Source organism: Amaranthus tricolor, chromosome 10 (genome assembly GCF_026212465.1).
Source record: "Amaranthus tricolor cultivar Red isolate AtriRed21 chromosome 10, ASM2621246v1, whole genome shotgun sequence".
NCBI lineage: Eukaryota > Viridiplantae > Streptophyta > Magnoliopsida > Caryophyllales > Amaranthaceae > Amaranthus > Amaranthus tricolor.
In genome coordinates this window covers 13624490-13647206 of record NC_080056.1, presented here as the reverse complement: position 1 = coordinate 13647206, position 22717 = coordinate 13624490, and the positions used below count along the sequence as shown (strand labels likewise).

The 22717-nt window shown below is 33.4% G+C and overlaps 2 protein-coding genes across 2 annotated transcripts; one reads left to right on the top strand and one right to left on the bottom strand.

The window, feature by feature from the left end:
* The first annotated feature begins 6773 nt into the window (after positions 1-6773).
* LOC130825985 (reticulon-like protein B4) lies at positions 6774-10541 on the top strand. Its single transcript, XM_057691448.1, has 5 exons — positions 6774-7240; positions 9181-9361; positions 9448-9589; positions 9926-9995; positions 10095-10541. Exons 1-5 carry the CDS (start codon positions 6952-6954, stop codon positions 10262-10264), a joined length of 852 nt encoding a protein of 283 aa, XP_057547431.1. The 5' UTR covers positions 6774-6951; the 3' UTR covers positions 10265-10541.
* Positions 10542-13551: 3010 nt separating this feature from the next.
* On the bottom strand, positions 13552-20945 carry LOC130825912 (F-box protein At5g52880). Its single transcript, XM_057691372.1, has 6 exons — positions 20459-20945; positions 18907-19061; positions 18026-18113; positions 17711-17877; positions 17242-17393; positions 13552-14115 (listed from the first exon to the last, which is right to left on the bottom strand). Exons 1-6 carry the CDS (start codon positions 20644-20646, stop codon positions 14008-14010), a joined length of 858 nt encoding a protein of 285 aa, XP_057547355.1. The 5' UTR covers positions 20647-20945; the 3' UTR covers positions 13552-14007.
* Between the last annotated feature and the right edge of the window lie 1772 nt (positions 20946-22717).

Sequence of the window (22717 nt, the reverse complement as noted above, 5' to 3'; positions counted from 1 at the left end):
CACACCATCATTCCACATCATACACCATTGGTGCATTCAAAGTCACACCAAAAAAACCCAACAACATGCTTAAATAGACTTAATGTATCTTTGTATTTGATTTGAGCAAATCAACTATAGAATGACTTATCCATTATGGAGAGGAGGGTCCCTCATCTAACCATGTTCGTGAAGGAGGTCCAACCTCAAAACCCACCATGATGAAAATGAGACAATCTTAAATATTTATTGATTATCATCTTTTATTTTAGTAGCATAGTTTCAAGGCGTTATATCTAGAACATTAAGTTTATTTCCAGTTTATTAGTTTAATTCTATGGAAACATAAACGTTAATATGGAATTATAGAGCTTTTAATTATAAATTATTGAAGGGAAATTCAAATTCACATGGTAGTCCTGAGGTTTACCAAATTGTTACACCGTGACCTTTTTGCATATAAAACGTTAGCAAACGTTAATTTCAAAGCTTTAATGCTGCTATACGCCCATTTATGCGACTCTCCATTTTAACTGCTATCAGTTTCAACCTTGTCCCCTAAAACAAAAACCCTAACTCTACCATTTTTGGATTTGGGGAAAAAAATATGATTTAGATGAAAGATAGTAGAGTTAAAGTTTATGTTTTGAGGAAAAAGGTTGAAATTGATGGCATATGAAATGGTCAATCGCATAAATAGGCGTACAACAACCTTAAAGCTTCGAAATTAACGTTTTTTAATGTTTTATATGCAAAAAGGTCACAGTGGAACAATTTGGTAAACTTCAAGGTTACCGCATGGATTTTTTAAAGTATTGGTTACCACGTGTAAAACTCAAAATCTCAAAGTTACCATGTAGAATTTCCCTTTACAGAATCATAAATTAATCTAGTTGAAGATAGAGAAGCCCTATCCTAGCCTAGGAATTGAAAGTGGCGCATGAAGCATTAAAGCAAAGCCCTAATATTAAAGCGTAATAACCAATTGCTCTAAATTTGAGTCCAAGAAAAAAAGGTGTGTGGCCTAGAAAGGAGGGAAAAAATTCCCCCTATTACAAACTCAATAGATGAGCAAAAAGGCCTAAACTTAGCATTAGTCATAAGATAAGCCTTCAACTACGTCGTTGTTGTTCCTTTTATAAAGTTTATGTAGATGTGAGCCTACTTCTATTATGTTTCTAGTTTTAGATGTGAGCATATATTTATAAAGATAAGTTTTTGAATTAGTAGAGTATTTTGGATGTGAGCATTTATGTATTAAGTTTTTAATTTTGTTCACTTTAAAATTAGTTTTTTTAGATATATCATCCAATCTAAATTTCATTCCAATTCTGAATACAAATAGGGTTAATATTTAAGAATGCAAGAAAAATATTTAAATTACTTTGAGTTTTATATTGATTTAGCATTACAAGTAGAGCAACCCCTTCTCTTCAAACTCTAATATGAGAAATATTTTTTAAGAAGTGAGATCGCTTAAATCGTTGAAGTTTAATAATCATAAAGAAATTCTTCATGATATCAGAAGCGATGGTGTTTTTTGGTACCCTATAACTGGGCTCTCATCGGTTGTTTTTTAAATCAATTGAAAAAGAAAAATAAAAAAGCAAAACCAATCAGTTCAAGAACTACAACATACACAAACTATGATTTCAATGACAGAAAAGTTCGACCCCAAACTGTTCTTTCCGGTACATAGCCCCATCACCGGAGTTGGGCAATTCACCCAGCTCCACAAATATTAAAACACTAAAACCAAATCTTAAAATAAAAGGAGGCGAGAACCACCTTTTAAACCAGATCTTAAAATAAAAGGAGGTGAGAACCACCTTTTCCACAATCTCTTACGTTCATCTTACTCAGGTCCATTTTATAAACTTTTCAGCGAAAAAATGAAAGTCAGAGGCTTGGTATCAACCAAAAAAGGAAAAATGGAGTTTGACATTGCATCAAACCAATGTATAATGGGTATTTCGGTCGAAAAGGGAAATGGTAATAAATGAAGTCTTAGGTAAAATTATGGTTTCAACCAAAATGAAAAAAAAAAGGAGGAGGGCAATATGATGTGTCAGCCGAAAAAGAAGGAACAAGGGAAGGGTACTGTGTTGCTTTGTCAGCCGAAAATGAAAAAAACAAGGCACTTTGCCTTATGGTGGTAGCCGAAAGAAACAAGAAAAAAGGAAAAAGAAAATGGGGCGAGTATATTGGTTTTTTATCCGAAAAAAGATGAAGAAAAAGGTAAAGGAATGTTAGTTTCTCATCCGAAAAAAGATGAAGAAAAAGGGAAAGGAATGTTAGCTTCTCATCCGAAAAAAGATGAAGAAAAAGGGAAAGGAATGTTAGCTTCTCATCCGGAAAAAGGGGAGGCGATTTCAATTTTTCCCTCCCAATCCAACGAAAAAGTAAGACAAACTCATTTCCCAAAATTTTTGATTATGGGCAACAAACACCATGACTTATGATCCTTTTGATATTATTTCTTCCACTCTTACAAATCGAACTCATATTTAAATGGCCAATGGAGAAGGTGTTGGTGTTACTCAACCCGGGACTGTTGATATTTCTCCCTCTATTCACGTAAAAAATTATCTCTTGATCCCCAGTCTATCCTATAAGTTGTTATCTATTAGTCAATTGACTAAAGAGTAGAAATGACAATTCAGTCCGAATCCAACGCTAGTCCAACTTGATCCGAGAAAATAATTTGATTCGAGTTCGAGGAAAAAGTTATCCGACTTTACAATTCGAGTCCGAATTAGAGACGGACCGGAGTTGGACATTATTAAAAATCTGACACGATCCAACTCCGATTCCGAAGGAAATCCGACTTTGAATTTGAATTTTATCCCAAAATTTTGTTTCCTTTAAAACTCTAGACGTGACTAATTGAAGCTCTTTTTAATACTAATTGTAATTAGAATAAATTTGGTATCATTTTTAAATTTAATCAATATAAATACAACTAATTAGATTAAGAGAAATAAAATACGACAAATAAAAATGCGAAAAAAATTTGTTCAATTGTGATAGTAGGACTATTTCTATTGTTAAACTTGAATTCAAGTGTATATTTCTTTGTTAAATTGTATTGAAAAAAATATGAAAAAAATATTTTGCTAATTTTGTATGCTTTAAAATCATTTGTACAATATCACAAGTTCACAACGATAAAGTTTGATGATAATCCGACTCTGCATCCAACTCCGTTGGAGGTCCGAGAGTCCGAGTCGGGGCAAACTTGGAGTATGTATAATCCGACTTCGAATGGAGGTGGACTGAAAAGAACGCACGACTATTATTCGAAGCAAAATTGGAGTATGTATAATCCGAGTCGAGTTTGACCCATTGTCATCCCTACTAAAGAGCTTAATTGCACTGTTCTTATTTCTTCTACTAATTGTGTTGTGCAAGGGGCTTGGATAGGGAAAATCATTTGGCGTGGTACTGAAAAGGGAGGCTTGTACTATGTGGGTGAGGCGACTAAAAAGGGTCGCACTTTGATTGCTCATGGGTCTTCTAATCATCAATTGTGGATGTGGCATTGACGTCTAGACTATCCTTCACTAGGAAATCTAAAACATCTTTTTCCATCTCTCAATAATTGTAATGTACCCCTGAATTGTGAAGCATGTGTTCTAGCAAAAATTCATAAGCACTCTTATTTTTCGAGTCTGACCCCACAGTATAAAACTGTTTGCTTTAATTCACTATGATTTGTGGGGTCCAGCTCCTGAACCTAATACACATGGTCTTTCATATTGGTTTTGTTTGTGGATGATTGTACTTGCATGAGTTGGGAGTACTTCTTGAAACATAAATTTGAGATTTTTGATGTTTTTGTCAAATTCTATAATATGCTCATAACTCAATTTCAAACCCAACCTCAAATTTTCCGGTCAGATAATGGGTGGAAATACATAAACTTGGACATGAAAAACTTTATCTCAATTAGCCTAATTCATCAACCACTTGCTCAAACACTCCGTAACAAAATGGGGTTTCTGAGCGCAAAAATCATATACTCCTTGAGATAACACGAGTACTTATGTTTGAAGCTTATGTTTTAGCTCATTTTTGGCCAGAAGCAGTTGCTACTGTCTTACCTAACTAATCATCTTCCCATAAAACCTCTTCACTTTAAAACTCCCTTGGAAACACTTCAAACCCATACTACTATTCCATCTTCTTATTCCTTACCTCCTCGAGTATTTAGTTGTGTTGAATACGTTCATCTTCCCAAACAAGCTCGAAACAAACTTGAACCTCATGTTGTTAAATGTGTTTTAAATGAGTGTAGGGTGACTCATAAATGCTATCGATGTTTTAATCCAATCCACAATAAACTCTACACCATTATGGATTGTGATTTCTTAGAGAGTTCATACTACTACCCCCAGCTCAGTCCTCAGGGGGAGACTATGAGTGATGACTTAACCTGGCTAACACACCCTACATCTATCAATTCAAACCTATAATTTATCATGACCTATTCTAGAGTTTCTTATTCTTATTTTTGGGTTGGGAGTTATATGGAGATGTTGCTTGTTGTGCTTATGGTTTACACTTGTTTTGCTCAAGGACTAGAAAAAGGTTAGGCATCTAAGAGTGATAAGTGTAGTATGTTACACGTATGGCACCTTCTTCGTGGTTTTACCGAGAGCTTTATTTAGCATTTTAAGGTTGAATGTGGTCGTGATTTGCTAAATTGAGTTTAATTGTCGTTCTATACCTTTTCGTGCTTTAATGATGATGTTTGAATGTATTCAAGCACAATTCTAACCATTCTGGTTCTCAACCAAGTCTATTGAGCTTTATTGATACATCATTGCGTGTTTTGACACCATTCTGTAGCTTACGAAGACATTTCAGGCCCGACCAAATTTCTAAAAATATTGATTCTAAAGGGGCCCATTTGAAAATAATAATATATTAATAAATAGGGAAAATTAAATCTAAAAGCAACAATATGTCCAATAAAACATGAAGGCTATTTTAGCCAAAACTTGGGCTTTGTTCATTTATTCTCCACTTTGTTTTTAGTTACATGATGTTATTTATTGTTGGTGGCATAATGGTGGTGGTATAGTAGTTTTTGTTGGATTTGTCTGTTTTCTTGTGTTATGCTGTCAGGTACTACTGCTGGGATGAAGGTTGTTCTACTAGTCTATGGAATTTCATTATTATTTGTGTCATGTGGAGTCTATGGTTCGAATGGAATAAAATTTAATTTGAAAACAAAACGTGTAATTTACAATATATGATCTACTGTTTGAAGTTAGAATAAGCATTTTGGCGAGGGATACTATGAATTTTAGACAGACCTTAAGCTTTGCCCAATTATTCTCCACTTTGTTTTTAGTTACATAATGTTGTTATTTTTTTGTTGGTGGCTTATTGATGGTGGTATAGTTTTTGTTGTTGGTCTTGTCTGTTTTCTTATGCTATGATGTTAGGTATTGCAATTGGGATGAAGGTTGTTCTATTGGTCGAGGTGGCGCTGACTGAAGCTGTTTGGGGTACTAGAATACTCTCTATCTCTGTTACAGTGCTTGTCCAAATGAAAGTCTCTTCCTGTCTGCTTGGCTCGTGGCAATGACATAGTATCATGGTGTAGTCTTATTAACCTACGTGTTCATGGTGTTGTATTAGTGTAGTGATGGAGTTGTATGTAGATGGTGTTGGTTTTGGTCTTGCAGTCCGAATATTTTACATAGTTCACTTTTACGTTGTTTGGGTGGCCTGTTTTAGTTTGTGGCTTGAATCTAATTCAATCCATATATCTCTATATGAATAAGAGAAGAAAATGGGAGAGTTTTGAGATGGGAGAAAAATTGGAAGAGTTTTGAGACATTAATTTTGTATTATATGAAGTATTTTTAGTAAAAGAATATGCAAATTATTGTGAGAGACCGTCTTTTAAAGAGACGGTCTGAAGTGGGCTGGCCCATTAGATTTTTAAAAAATACATAAATGGAAAATAATGTAACTATACGCTTACTCGGTAGGTGTTTAGGATACCTCAAGTAGGCATTTAGGATATGTCAAGTAGGGGTTCACATTATGTCAAATAGGTGTTTTTAAGATGCTAAAGTTGTCAACTAGGTGTTATCTGATGTAGGTATTTAGATTATTTACTGTAAGGTTTTAGATTATGTGCTATAGGTATTTAGGTTATTTGATTTAAATGTTTTTGTTATGTGCTGTAGGTTTTTCTATTATGTGCTGTAGATATTAGATTATTTGTTATAGGTATTTATGTTATGATTGTTGGAGTTTATATTATGTGTTGTAGGTGCTAGGTTATTTGATGTAAGCGTTTATATTATGTGCCATTAGTGTTTATATGTCTACTTCAGTATACAAAAATACTTGCTCTAACTAGTTTAAAATACCTACATCAACTATTCAAAATGCCTACTTTAATACACAAAAATACCTACAAAAACTAGGTTAAATGCCTACTAAAACTAATTTAAAATATCTACTGAAAAGTATAGAAAATATTTTTGTAAAATGTTTGTAAATTAAATTGAGCTTTAGGAGTTGTTTCACAAAGAGATATCTCAAGAGACCTACATTAGATAACATAGTCACTTAAAAAGATATTGATACTAACTCAAAAAAAATAAAAAATAATAATAAAAAATAAAAAATAAAAATAAATAAAAATTTGATACTCAATAAAGAAACCAAATGACAAGCAATAGGTGCACCACATGTAGATTCCACGACCCCACAAATATACCATTCTTCACAAAACATCAAAATGGTATCCCAATACTTAATTCTTCTCCCTCCACATGTCAACCATTTCCTTAAACATCTCTCTCACCCTCTATCGCCGTCATCCCCTCCCCTCCCCGTCAAAATTTCCCCCTCGTTTCTTTCACCCTCCATCCAACATACCCTTCCATTTTTTCTCCCATCTCAAAACTCTCTCCCATTTTCTTCTCTTCAACCATTGACGCAGCTATGTCTGACCTCGCAGAAGACCAACATGATTCGTTGATCGAGAAGATCACCGAGAAGATCCATGGTCATGATTCTTCTAGTTCGTCTTCTTCTGACGATGAAGATGAAAAGCAGAAGATATCGTCGCCGAGTGCGAGTGTTCCTTCATCGGCGCATTTTCCTCCTCCTGAAGTTGTTCCCGAGGATGAGATGTCTGAGGCTCCTGCTTCTCCTTCTACGTCATCTTCTAAGACTTTTCACCTTTTTGGCCGCCAGAAACCTGTTCACAAGGTCCTTGGTGGTGGCAAACGTTCGTATTTCTCTCTTTCTTTCTCTCTGTTGTTTTTGTTGATTTGGTAAATTTTTCGGCGTTTTTTATGGCTGTTATAGGAGTTTTATTTGATTTCCAGAAATTAGTTTTATTCATGGGATGATTCATTTGCTGCGTTTTTGCTTGGAATCTAAGATATTGATGTGAAAATACGGTGTGATTTTTCAAAATTTTGTAGATTAATGGGTAATTTTGAAAAGTTGATGATATATCAGCTCCCTAACTTAAAATTTGAAGGTATTGTTGGTATATCTCTAGTATTTTGAGTATTGCCTACTATATTTGCTATTGTACTGTAAGTCAACGTTTTTTCCTGATTAGATTATTTATTTGTTCGAGTGAGGTGTGATATTTAGGAGAAGATTGAAGTTTTTGTACGGCATTTTGAGGAATTTTGGTGGCGTGAATAGTGATTGGTGTCAAATTTTAATGTGAGGTTCAAGATTCCGGTTATGTAAAGTATGATATTTCTGAAATCTGGTTTTGGTGTGAAATGAGGAGTATTAAATTATACTCCCTCCAATTATAATCAAATATCCAATTTGATTTTACACACTTGCGGATACATTATTCCAATCCTTAATATTTCCTAATTGTGCTTGGTTGATAATTATAAAAAGTTAATGTTAATATTAATAAAATTTACATTGCGACAAATCAAATAAAATTTCACTTGACTATGTTATAACTTATCCATTGAGAATAATGTACAAATTAAGAGTGATATGCGAATAATTTTATAAAAAAATGAGACATTTGATCAGAATGGCAGCAAGTAGTATGGTTTGTAAGAGGTGGATCATTTTGGTGTGAAGTCAAATTGATTACTAGTTAATTAAAGAGTGTATGACGATAGATAGGTTTGAATTCAAATTGATTTTTATCTATTTATTTTGATTTATGTAGCTCACTATATATTGATAGGACTAATGGGATTAAGGATTTGAATTGTTGTTTTGTTGTTTGGGTGTGGAATTCAGGTGTGATCTTTTGGAGAGATTTGTAGATTAGAAAAATTGTATTATTTATTAATATAACTGGGAGTTCTAATTTTATGTGAAATGAGGTGTTTGTATCATGTTGTTTCATGAATGAGTTCTTTTGCTACCTTTTGGATCCAAACTGATCTATTCTTTTGGATTGGCATTAATGGAGTAAAGCAGTGTAATTGTGCACCCTCTATGAATTAGCCCGTGTGTTATAGAGTTTGTCCAATTTCTATTTTTGGCCATGACTCACATTTTTTCTTTAATTGTTATCCAAATCTTTAACTTACATTTTCATGTATCCACACATTTCTCTTACTTCATCATAAAAAGTTCTCGTCTAGGAGTTTGCAAACATTTCAATTTTAGTATGTCCTTTTTACTTTTCAACATTTCTATTTTACTTTTCAACATTTCTATTTTGCTTAATGTTCCTAGCACTTTCATTTATTCTTATCCACACGACACACATCTTTTCTCGCTTTTAATCCTATTTACACAATCTAATTACCCCATCATATTTTAAAACCGGTGGTAAAGGAGGATGTTGCTATTCAAGGGGATAAAGAGAGTACATTTTTACCGCTTTTACACACTTTCCTTGATTTTTACCCATTTGTATTCTTGAGGCTTATTTTATGGGACAGTTGGAGGAGATGACGTTGTAGTTTGTTTTGGAGCTTCTGTGAAACATAACTGATTTGATGATTTTTTTAGAAGATGTGAAGATTCTATGTAATCTTTGCTTGGGTAGTTCAGCATCTCATGGAAGGTCAAATTAAGGTGTGATACTGTGATCTTTGGGAGACGATTTCTTAGTTATTTTTGTATGTCCGATTAAATGCAGTTATATCATTATATATTACAATCTTAGAAGATGGACGCATAAATTTTTTTTTCAACTTTTGAGTGATCTGAACTTTATATCTACAGCTGCTGATGTTTTCCTCTGGAGGAACAAGAAGATTTCTGCCTCTGCACTTGGTGTGGCTACTTTTATCTGGTTTCTCTTTGAGTTACTTGAATATCACTTGCTGACTCTGCTCTGCCACATTTTGATATTTACAATTACTGTCCTTTTCCTCTGGTCAAATGCTTCTGCCTTCATCCACAAGTAAGGAGTTTGATCGTATGAACTTTCCATTCTTTCTTTATTTTGTTTGTAAAGCATCCTTCTGAACATTGTATTGGATTGGTTAGGGCTCCTCCACGTATACCAGATGTCCACATTCCTGACAATTGCCTCATAGAATTCATCTCAATACTAAGATTTGAGATCAACTGTGCTCTATCTGTGCTACGGGATATTGCTTCTGGGAAACAGCTTAAGAAGTTCCTTGCAGTATGTGTTGATTGCTCTCTTATTCTTGATTGATATTCTTCCTTTTCTTGATATCAAATCGAATATGCTTAGCATATATTGTTCTGTTTAAATCAGAGTTAATGTTTTAAAATAAGTGAGCTACCTTTTCAACCTAAAAACAGCAATTATGTTTCATCTGGTGCCTTATACGACTTTTCCACCTTGTTGCTGTGAGATGGATGCTGTAACGGGATTGGTTACATCTTATTCTTTTGAGTGTCTATCCTATGCTTATTTCTTAGTTGCAAACACATTCTTAAAAGTGTATAGCAATGCTGCTTTATTCTAACAGGCTCCTGTTTGTCTTGATAACAGGTGATAGCAGGCTTGTGGGTTGTATCAGTTGTCGGGGGTTGGTTTAACTTCTTGACACTCGTTTACCTACGTAAGATGTTCTATTTTTTTCAACTTGTATACCTTGTAGCCTCAATCTTGTATTTACTCATTTCATTAACACTATATTAATGGGTTGACATTGGAACAGTGTTTGTTCTCTTGCACACCGTGCCTGTGTTATATGAGAAGTACGAGGACCAGGTTGATGCATATGTTGAAAAGGCAACAAAGGAGCTCAAGAGACAATATGCAGTTGCTGATGAGAAGTTCTTAAGAAAGATTCCAAGAGGGCCATTGAAAGACAAGAAGGCTGCATGAAGAGAGAATTTAGAGCTAACAATGACAAGGTTTATGCTAACTTTAGCCTTTACTACTGTTTTTTGAATGGTGGTTGTAACTCTTTTTTGAGGCCGCTGCGTTGAATTGTTTGTTGACATATACGAGTTCATATTTAAAATGAACTAGGTGTTTTGTAAGAAAGTTCCTAGTCCTGGATTCTGTTAAATACTTAATGGCTTTTTTGCTGTTCTGTATCTTGCGTCAGTTTAGCAGAAAGTACATCACAATTTACAGATAATGTTATTTTGCTCGACCATACCATGATACCATTTGATTTGATATCAATTTTAAGAAAAAGGGGAAGAGACCACATGAGATGAGTAAGAGAAAAGTGATAATTTAATGACAATTGGATAAATAGTTATTACCATAAGGGTACAAGGGAAAAAAGTTAAATGAAGAAGTGAGACGTTTGACGTGATGTAACAAAGAAAAATAATAAAATATTTAATTAGAATATGAGAGAACTTGTTTTTCTCACTAATTATTAATTATTGCATTGCTCTAATATTAATTATTACATTGCTCGAGTTTTGACTATGAAGCGGTTGATTAGATTTGGTCTCGGATATTATATGCTCGGCTCACACTAAGAAAGGTTTGGTATAGGTGGTAAATTTACGGACTTGGTTAATTCTAGCAGGTCAATAGTAGGATGGGTTATTAATGGGAGAGATTATGATCAAGTTTTTATTTAGGAATAAATTGTTGTGAAACGGTTTTTACAACTTATGTTAATCTATTTGGAGTCGATATTTTAATCTATTGAAGTTGGTATTTTAACCTATTTGAATTGGTACTTAAACCTATTAAAGTTGAAATGTTAATCTAATTGAAATTGCGCTTTTAATTTGTTAAGTAAATCTATTAAAGTTTGTATTTTAATATATTAAAATTGGTATTTTAATCTGTTGAAGTTGGTATTTTAATCTGCTTATGTTGGTGTTTTATACTAGTTAAGTTGGTATTTGAAATATTTAAGTTGGCGTTTAACATGTTAAACTTGGTATTTTTAACTCATTGATGTTGGTATTTAACTTATTCGAGTTGGTATTTTAACCTATTAAAATTAATATTTTAACCTATCTAGTGTGGCGTTTGAGCATGTTAAGTTGTTAACATATTAAAGTTGTATTTTAACGTATTAAAATTGGTATTTTAATATGTTGAAGTTGATATTTTATCACGTTTAAGTTGGTGTTTAATGCTGCTTAAGTGGTTACTTTGACATGTTTGAGTTAGTGTTTTAACCTATTTAAGTTGATATTTAACCTATTAAAGTTGGTGTTTTAACGCGTTGAAGTTGGTATGCTAACCTGTTGAATGTGACATTTTATAGTTGTCTTAACCGACTACAACAAGTTAAAACACCAACTTCAATAAATTAAAATACCAACTTTCTTAAGTTAAAATATCCCTTTCAATAAGTGATCAACTATAGTTAGAAAGATTTTGTTTTCGGTCGAATTTCTTTCTCTTGGGTCTTCCCTAAATTTTTCAATCTCCTTTTGTTCTTTTGAACAAAATTGACTCTATTTTTTCATTTACTCTCCCCGTCCCATTGAATTTGATGCATTTATTTTGATCAGTTTTATCTAATTTGCATTATTTTTATTTTTGGACAATGGCCCACTATTTTCTCTTAATCTCATCTATACATTTGAACTTTCTATTAATTTCATTCATATATTTATTTATTACCACTTTCTTAAAAATCCTCCTCTTTGTTAAAAATTCTCCTCTTTCTCTTTGATTAAATCCTATCTGGACAGATGAGTATTCAATATATCAGACAAACTAATAAAAATGTTTCAAAATGACAAATGTCATCCTTAAAAAGCCTTAACAAATAGAATTATTTTAGTGGATGGTAATTGATTACATGATCATATTTGTGATTTTGTTTAAATTGAAGTTAAATTTGATAAAGTACAATATTTATATAATGTATTATAGCAATACAATATACCTAACCTAGACTCATTAAGAAATGTTATGTTCTTTAAAGTATTGTTTTTCAACTCATTAAGAAATGTTATGTTCTCAAGATTAGTAACAATATTATTGTTCTTTGGAAGAAACTTACTAGCCTCCTCCATCCCCTTTTGAAACTGAATTATGGACTATTTTTCATTAAAGAAATCCAAACCCATGGGGAAATTAAAAGAGGACATCAATGACTCATTAGCAGCACTTCCATTTACAGGATTCAAGGATCCAAACAACCACTAAGGAAAGGTCGATGACTGGGAATACAACCTAACTGGAAGAGATTGACCAACTAAGGGGTTATTATGATCATTCAAATCAACGTGTTGTAGGATCCACATAATTGATTAAATTTGAATTAGGACTACACGTGCTAGCAACAGAATCACTAGGAGAACTCCAATGGTGATCATTCTAGCTTTCAACACCATGACCAATGAGAGGGTGTTGATCAGGGAAGTAGGGTACCAGATTCCAATTGACAAAATTTTTAAGAAATTCACCATACTGAGATTCCATCCCTATTTCTATAAAGAAAATAACCCAAAATCCCAAAAAAATTGAAGATCACACAAGAAAAATATTAAAACCCTTAACTCATAAAAGAAGATGGATAAAAGAAGATGGTGGAAAGAAGATGGATAAAGATGGAAAAGATGAATGAAGAAGAAAATAAGGGTAAAAAGGAAATTTTTCAAGATAACGAAAAATTAAATGTTTTTTGGTTCATAATGTTACTGCAGCTTGAATTTCAATAGTACAATGTTATTTTGTGAAATCTTTTTAAAAATTTGCTATCACTGACGTTTTGCAATAGTTTGTGTCTACCATGTAAAATAACTTTTTTTCATATTGATTAATTTCTGATCATCTAAACATAGCATAATATAACTCATCAACAATGGAAAATGGTAGGTTGATTAGGATTTGTAAATTTTTTTTAAAAGCCTTTAGAAATCAATTTTAACAATAATTAATTGTCAACGTGCAAAAGATTCTACGTTTTGAATTAATGTGATTTTTTGAAATATCTAAATTATATATAATCTTACTTAAATTTGTTTTGACTAATATTTAAATAATGTCCATATTGTTTAACATCATAGTTCTTTCAAATAATTTTTTTTTGGAATTTTTTTCTCTAAATTGAAAAGATGTATATGTTCATTGAGTGGGAAGAGTTAATGATGAACTAGTAGTCTGATCGAATAAAGTGATTCGACTTTGATGAACTCGAAAGGACGTATACGTTAAGGTGATCGTCTTCTAACAAGAACTTTTCGAGAACAATGTTGCAACTCAAAAAAATAATATGAAGCTGAAAATAGTTTTGCCAAAAGTAAATGTATCAAACACAATTTCCCAATGGTTTCAACAATATTGACATGATTTATGATAAACACCTTCTATGCTATACAGAGTTTTTACCTCAGAAAACCAAGCAAATGCCAGCAACTTTTACTTTTGTAAGGTTCAAAAATTGGAGTTGCCGGGAAGGCTTCTGGCGACCGCTCAATGTTAGGCCTTATTCACCAGTGTTGAGCTCTTTCAAACAAATATACACAAATTCTTGTGTGAGATGGTCTCACCGTGAGATTCCTTTTATAAATGGGTTGGATATTCTAACTAATTCAATTATTAGCATATGAGCTAATTGTTTCGAGGTCATATCACCGAGAGAAAGTCTCTAGTGAGAGTAATAGCTCGGAATCAAAATAATCCATTGTAATGAGCTAGTACTTAAATGTCCAGAATTTGAGATCACCCTCTTCATCTGATTCGCTATCACTATCTGAAGAGTACAGCCAAGAAGTATCATTTTCTAAAACGTATCTGACGAGCTGCAGAATTATCCAAAACAAAAAGGTCAATTTATTAGAATTTGTGAGTTTGAAGTAATAACATTCAAACACATAAGTTGGAGCACGTGAGATAAAATTAAACTAGAAAAATGAAGAAAGTTTCAAGTAAAAACTACAAAAGTAGAGGTAGTTGCAATCATAGATGTCGTCAAGAGGTTATGTAATGGGCTTTCGTGTAACGGTGAGCTCAAAATTCATTATAAAGCGGCCATAATGTTACGGAACAAGCTCATTTATTCCAAATTTGCAATGGCTTTAAGAATGAGACGTTTTTTAAATGAAGGGAAGGGAGGAGGGAGAGGGGGAACTGAGAGAAATATACACAAATTTACAGTAAACTATAAATAATTCATAATAAAATACAACTGGTCAGAATTGTACTGAATTAAGAGAAATATACACAAATTTACAGTATACTAAAGTAAATCAAAATAGGATTCTATATTTCTATGGAAACATCTTTAATTAGGATTTTTCTGATATTTAAATTTTTAAAAAATACAATAAATAAGCGGGCGGACGGGTATAATTGCAGGTACCTTTTTGGTGTTGTTATCCCCCATTTATCTTGGTCGGCAGACCTGTTTAAAATTTGATTTTTTTTTAAAAACATTTCCAAGCCCGCCAGTATTTCAAGTCAAGTGGTTTGAGCTTAGCGGATAGCCCGCCCACGAAAGGTTCTCTGAGGAAGTGGTAGGGATATATTTCCTTCCACATTACAACCATTTAATCCCATTTGCAACAACATTTTCCTTTGAATAGCCAAGTTTGATTCATTGACCCCTTAAATATGCATGCCTCTTCCTAACACATACTTGCAATAAGGAGTTAAAGAAAATTATTACGGGGTTATATTTTTGGGAAGAGCTTAAGGATAGAGAAAGCACGTCTATAGTCACCCACTATCATTGTGATATGACCGATGTGCCTCCTCCCCCTTGCATTATACTTATAGTTGGAGAAAGGAGGGGTATTAAGCAAGGTAGTTTGGTCTTTATATGTTTGATTGTTTTGTTTGTTATAAATAGTTTCCTTATATATATATATATATATATATATATATATATATATATATATATATATATATATATATATATATATATATATATATATAGGAGTAACGTGCTTTGTTAGAAGTGTGTGAAAAATTACAAAATTAGTCTTGTTGAGGAGCTTTCGGAAACCACTCGAAGGTTTCTGTTCTTATCAATTTCAATAATAATACATTTCCATCCTTTTACTTCCTTTTGGTTCGGTAATTCTATATCATTTGGTATTAGATTTAGTGATGCCCTCTACACAATCAACCCGTTTGGATATTCATGAAAAGGTAAATCCAAGAACTTCAGGATTCTTTACCGTTTTAGATACAAAATGCTTCAAGATCTCTTTAAGAAAAATTGAATGACATGATCAATTTCATTCGGGAAGAGCGTGAACAATTAACCATGCAGTTTGTTGAAGACCAGAATCAAGATGATTCAAAGAAAAAACTAGTGCAGCTCTGCTAGCCAAGAAATCTAATTCTATTGTCAATGGGGAAAACCATTCGAGATTCTTGGGTAATGAATCAATTAATGGAGACATGGAAAGGTTTTTCAGGGAAGAATTACGGCTGGAAAGTTTTGACGCTTCACATGAGATTTTTTTCTAGAAGGGATCGAAGGAGAAATGGCAATGGCATGGATTATAATTGGAGACTCAAGAGGCCGGAGAATTGTCTCCAGGGAAAATCAAACAGCTGGATTCTTAGGGCAAAAGATATTTTGCTTTTTAGCAGTTGACGGAGGAAGATATGTTGGACAGTGCAGTAGTTGCGTTACATGAGAGCAATTTTACACCATTTTACACTCGTGTGTTCTGCAAACATTGAAAGAATTAAGTGGTCTGTTTAAGGCTAACGGGTTATAGTCAGTTTACTCGTGGTTATGCACAAATTGAAACACCTTTGACACAACTTTTGAAGAGTAGTTTGGTTGGGTCATGAAGCTCCCGTGTTAGCAATGCCTAATTTTGAGACACCATTTGTGTTTAGCAATGCCTAATTTTGAGACACCATTTGTGATTAAAGCAGACATGTAAGGGTTTGGCTTACGGCACCCGTTGGCGTATTTTAGTAAGGGTTTGGGCGCGCCACGCATGCACACGCAAATGCGCACACACGCATCACTTGAAAAGCACCAAGTAAGCCCCAAAACAGAGGTTAAAACCCAAGTAAGATCCAAATGGCCTGAACCCTGCACCACCTGAAATGCCACCACCCAAAATAGGGGGTAAAACCCAAGGAAGCACCATCCACAAACTGATTGTCAGCAGGAGGTTGTGAATCGTTCATTGGAAACATATTTGTGGTGTTATATTAATGGGAAACCAAAACAATGGGCAAAATGGCTTCATCGGGCAAAATTTTGTTATGATACTTCACCCTGTACGACTACTAAAATGTCCAAGCATTGTAAAGACTGACACCGCGTCCAATACGGCATATCAGTTGGATTTACCACTGACTAGTAAGGTGCATACGGTTTTTCAATTCTCACAACTCGATCGGGTACAGGGTTTGGTCGTTGAACCAAAAGCAGTATTGGGGGTATGTTATACAGAGCACAAAGGTAGAGCAATTTTTATTCAAAGGGGGATGCCTCCATTCCACGTGCGAGTGCTACGAAACCATTGTTGTGCATTTCTCTTCATTCCACCTTGGGAACAAGGTTCAGCTTTGGGTGACAGGTAATGATGATATGACCCACATGACTCCTCCCCGTTGCGTTATACTCATATAATAAGGGTAGTTTAGTCTTTGTATGTTTGATTATTTTGGTTGGTTTTAAATAGTTTCCTTATATATATATATGTGTGTGTGTGTGTGTATATATATATATATAGGGATGATGTGCTATGTTGAGTGTGAAGAACTAAGAAATTAGTCTTGTTGAGGACTTTGGAAACCCCTCGAAGTTTTTTGTTCTTGTCAATTTCAATAATAATACATTTCCATTCTTTTACTTTGAAAAGGTTCTAGCAAAATGACTTTCACAATGTAGTACCTTAGACAACCAACTCCTGGTAGCAAGTAGCACGGCATAGAAAGGGTGAGATAGCTACCTGGCTAGGTGATAAAGGCTTCAACGGCTGAATTCCATGAAGTTGAAAAGTTGTCAAGTGCGCCTTTGGGCAATTCAGGTTGTTAGGCCAAACAATTGAATCGCAAAAACGACAGAATCCTCTGTTATATTTATATCTCCAAGATGGAAGGCCTATCATTTAACAAATAATTAACAGCAAGAAATATTGAGGTCTATAATAAAACCATTATCAACAGGAAATTCAAACAAAAATTATCTGAATCCAAAAGTCGACCCAGACTTTTCATTAACTTCAACTCTCTTTTTATCATTAGAAACTTAACTGAATCCAAAAATTATTAGAGTAAGAAGTAACTCGTTATGACATCCCAAAAAGGGTAGTTGACAGTCTTTATAGATTGAAATTACGTAATTTGTAATTATAAAATCTAAAGCTATGATGCAACAATGCCAAAATGAAGTTCAAGCCCGATAGTCCCATAACATACCTAAGTATGCTTTCTGAAAGGCTTCTTTCCAGTCATAGTTTGCATCTTCACAAAAATTACGAGAACTTTGATGACCCTTTTGTTTCGGAATAATCTCCCCGTCACCAAAATGGGTGATATAATGAAGCTGCCAAAGATAGTTGTCACTTGCAGCTGCATTCCATGACCTTCAGACACATCAATGAACAAGTGCCATAAGCATACTTGGGAGTTGCGTGATGCATTCAGTAGACTAATACTCAAATAACTTTATGTTAATGCAATTCATCGTAACTAGTAAGCATTCAAAATTTATAGCATGACAGAAAATATTACCAGCATACTATTCCAGCGGATACTAAAGATTGCATGTCCAAGAAACTGAAAAGATGTACGAGGACATCTTGAGGCAGTTGGACGAGATCTGGAGAAGGTCAGTCGTGTCATCAACATCAATGAGTGAAATAAATAAACAAAAAACGAGAAATGAAGAACCAGAAACCATTTATTTCTATGCTTCAAATGTGCATAGACCTTAAGTTTAAGAATACGGCAATAGTTGTAAAGTATGTGTATATGTTCTAATTTACAAGTCCATACTCCTTAGTCCTTACCAACTAGTGGCCTGTTTGACGAAAGCTATACATTCTAATTCTTCCAACACAATCTCCTTGACGGGAGATCACAGCGAATCAGCCAAGTACTCCTCATTCCTAAATAATTATCTTTTCACAACCCTCATAATTAAGTATTATATGAAAGTTGTTATCTCAAAGAGCCTTTACAATAGTTTATCTATCTTCACTCTTGCTAGTATTCAATCCTGGAAAGAGTACAATGGTGAAACAAACCAACCCGGTACTATTTACCTAAAGTGAACTATTTCAAGGTATCTTGAACTCGAATTTTAGAATTGAGACTATTATAGAATTTTTCACAGCAGCTATTTATCCTTCATTTTGATTAAATTTTTTGGTTCTGGTGATCTAGTTATTTCGAGCATGGATTGCTTCCTAAAGCGAACATATACTTCCCGAAACAACATTTTGTTGATGTCTTAACCTTTTGGTCGCATAATATATGCTTACTGTGTGAAATTCGACAATAGTGCATGGACAAGCTGGCTTACTACAGAAAATCCCAACCTTCCCCTAATATAAAATTGAAATTTGAATGCATTAACAGTCTAAAGAAATATCTATCTCGAAAAATGCTACCTTTTCTTTCCTGTTGAGTTTTGAAACGTCGCTTGTAAGCAACCTTGGCTTGCTTAAATTCAGTAGCAGCCAGACCTCGTTTCTGCTTGGGGAAAGCTGCAGCAGCACTTTGGCTTAGAAGGTTAGCTGCCGAAACAGCACTTTGCGTCTGCATTCTAGCACACAAATTCTAAGTCATAATCCAAAGGACTTCACATTTACAGGAACAATAAGCAAAGCTTGTCAATCATAGCCTAAAAGATCAAATCATTAATCCACAGTGCATATCATAGTTTTTCACTCATTCATAATATCATGATAACAAAACGCTTCAGGATTCAATTTGTGCTAGAAGTTTAAACCATCAGCTTAATCGATTAGCCAATGGCAATGCAAAACCAACCGAGCAAATGAAGGATATCATTGAGCTAGGGACGCAGCAAAGATTTTGGAGGCCCTATTTAATTTTGTTGTCTTTTCAAAATGAGGCCTTTCATTATATCAAAAGATCTACTTCAAGAAAAATAATTCAAGACAAAATATATTATAATATTATATTCTAAAATTACTTTAAAAATAAAAAAGTTTTGCTCAAAACCGATTCTGAATAGCACCATTTGATATTCGAGGCCAAGAATTCTAGGGCCCTAAGCGGTCGGCTACCTCAGAACCGGCACTGCATTGATCCTAATACTCAAATCTCACAAGAATTTAGCTCATCCAAAAGAACCTAAGCAACAAATTCATATGAACCTCACTCACGAAGTGCTACACATCTATCCATCAATCCATACTACTTACCAACCTCCCAATCGAAAAACAGTACAAAAAAAATCCTGAAATTGGCTTCTAAAATCAGTTCTATTAAAGAATGTAACTGTATATTCCACAAGTAATCAACCATCGTACAGCCAATGAAGGTCTATATTTATAATTCCCCTCAACCTCCCCCAAAAATCCAACCTTCAAATTTCTCAATAAGCCTAATGGCACAAAATAATGCCTTAAAGGCTTAAACCCACATCATCAAGCCCAATTAAATGATATGCTTCAAAGCTCAAAATCAATCAAAACAGTACAATTCTCTGACAAACCCTGTTGGTCCAAAACAAGAAAATAAAAATAAAAAAAATAAAAAATAAACATTCTCACTATCAATCAAACCTTCCTAAATCCAAAATTCAAAACTACCCCAAAATACAATGCCATAAACCCACAATACCAAGACAATCATAACCTCAAAAGTAATCAAAACAGTTCAATTCTCTAGCAACGCAGGATGTAAAAAGAGGGGGGATCAAACACATTCGCACAATGAATCAAACCTTCAAAAATTGGAACTTTGAATTACCCACCAAACAATGCCATAAACCCACAACACCTAGACCATCGTAAGCTTCAAAAGTAATCAAAACAGTTCAATTCTCAAATAATCAATTTGTGGAAAGCATGTAAGAACACACACACAAACAATCAAAGCTTATACTATTCACAGAAAAATTCCACATATAGCGAATCAAAACAAAAGCTACCAGCAAACTAAGCTATAAGTGAAGATTAATAAACAAATTACTGAGGAAGAAGGCGAAAAGCAGCAATAGTATCTTCAAATAGAAGGGATTGAAGGGGTTTAGGTGATTTAGAAAAACCCAAACGAAGAATAACTCCAAGCTCCTTACAAACCAATGGATAACGGTAAGAGAGAGATAATGACTCTCGCAATCCTAGATTTTGGTATCTTTCTAATGCTTCTCCTGACATTTTTGCTTTTGCAATCTAAATTTAATTTTTAGGAAAACAAAACTAAAGATCAAAACTTTATCAGTTGCAAGATAAAATTAGGGTTAATGACTTCTTCAGTTCGTAAATTTAAGAGATTGAAGTTGTGGAATGGTGACCATTAAGGTTTATGGCGGTGGATGCTTAAATGGCGGTAATAGCCTGGTTTCCGATTTTCCCCAATTCCGTCCAAAGAAAACAAATATTCCTAGGCGAAGTTCGGGAAGGAGACAATTAAAGAAACAAAAGATGAAATTAGAAAAATGTACATGTTGGAGTTTGCCAAAACATTAGGCGTTGGGAGAGACCTTCCACACAAATCGCCTAATCGGCTCAATTACAATTTTTTTACAATAAGCAACAATAAATGATCTATTTAAGGTCATAATTAATATTCTTAAAATAAAAATTAATTTTAATTTTAAGTTTTAATTAATTATTAAATTTATCATATTCATTATCATATTCTTGTTCATTTCCGTTTAATTCATCATTTTGTAAGATTTTTCCACATGGTAGCATCTAGTTTTTGCTTTCAAATGTTTAATTCACCATTTTTTACTTTTAATTTACCGATTAATTTATCAACGCCCTTAAATGTTGTAACAATTAATTAGATATGTATTAATGCATCTTTTAAACTTATGAAATGCACGTTTTGAGCTTATAAAATGCGCCTTTTGAATTATTTATTAGAGTTTGTAATGCACCTTTTGAACTTCATAATGCCAATAATTTGAATGAAAATAAAATGCTCCTGTTTTGTTAGCACTTAGTAAATTAGTAACAAACTATGTTGTTCATTTTTAGGTCTATTTAAAAATATTAAGTTTTAAAAATCTATTGTTTATGTTTTCATGATAATGATTATTTGAGTAATCTATTTTATTATAAAAATATCCAAAGAAGTTAGATAAAAAAGATCGCTGTACGTTGTTAAATGTAGACATGAGGTCTACTGTTCCTAAGTTGATAATCTGACGATACTTGTTGATGAATGGAGAAAGTGCTCTGTTTCCAAGACTTAAGCTTCGAATAATCAACGTCAGCGGAAAAATTCTGCAAAAAATATGTTTTGGTTTTTGTAGTTAATGTATGGGTGAGATTAATTTGTTGCATAATTAATTTGATAAGTTAGTTGGCAAAGGATTTTATAACCACTTTTAATAGCCGGCTCATTTTCGAAAAGGAGGAGAAATATTCTCCTAATTTTTCTCCACATAAATAGGCTTGAACTATTGGGTCTTAACTAAGAAAAACTAATTTGCCTTATTTAGAAAATAAAACCATAGCTTTATTTCTTGCAACACAAGTTCCACTTACTTTTCCTTAATTTTAGGATTAAGGATGAAGTGGGTAGTTATTTTTCTCACAAAGTTACGTGAAGCTCCTACGTAAAAGGAAGTTTTTTTTTAAACGAGTTATTTTGTGTGGGTGAGTATTGAAAAGTAACAAGAAATATTTTTTGCTTAAAAATTGCCAATTAACTTAATAATATTCATCTTTATGGTTTTAGCCTTTGTAAAAAAAAATAATTTTAAGAGAATTGTTGTAACTAGACTTGGGAAAGTCTAGGAGAAAAGAGAAAAGTTTCATGTGAAGCAAAAGAAAGAGAAGTATTGGCCTAATTTGGTTTATTTATTTTATGTAATTGTAACGAATTAGCTAAAACATAATAGAGAATTTGAAATCTCGGGGGTCGTGGTTTTTCCTTCTATTTAGGCCTAGAAGGTTTCTACATAAAAATTGTATTGTCTCTTTCTAAGTTTGCGCATTTAAGTTTAAGCTTCTAATTCCGCAAAAATAAGGCAAAAACATTTAAACTTATCAAACAACAATTCACCCCTCTTTTCTTATCTCTAAGAGTTTCTACAATCTATAAGACCAGCAATTTGAAAGAAAAAAACAACAAAAACTTAAAACATAGGTTTGGAAATAATAAAAAGATCAAATTCTTAGGGGCACTTCCTGTTCAAAATGATCATATTTTCAGTAAGAAGATCAAACTCTTGGGGGCACTTCTTGTTCAAACTTTACCATTAGTTCAGGAGTC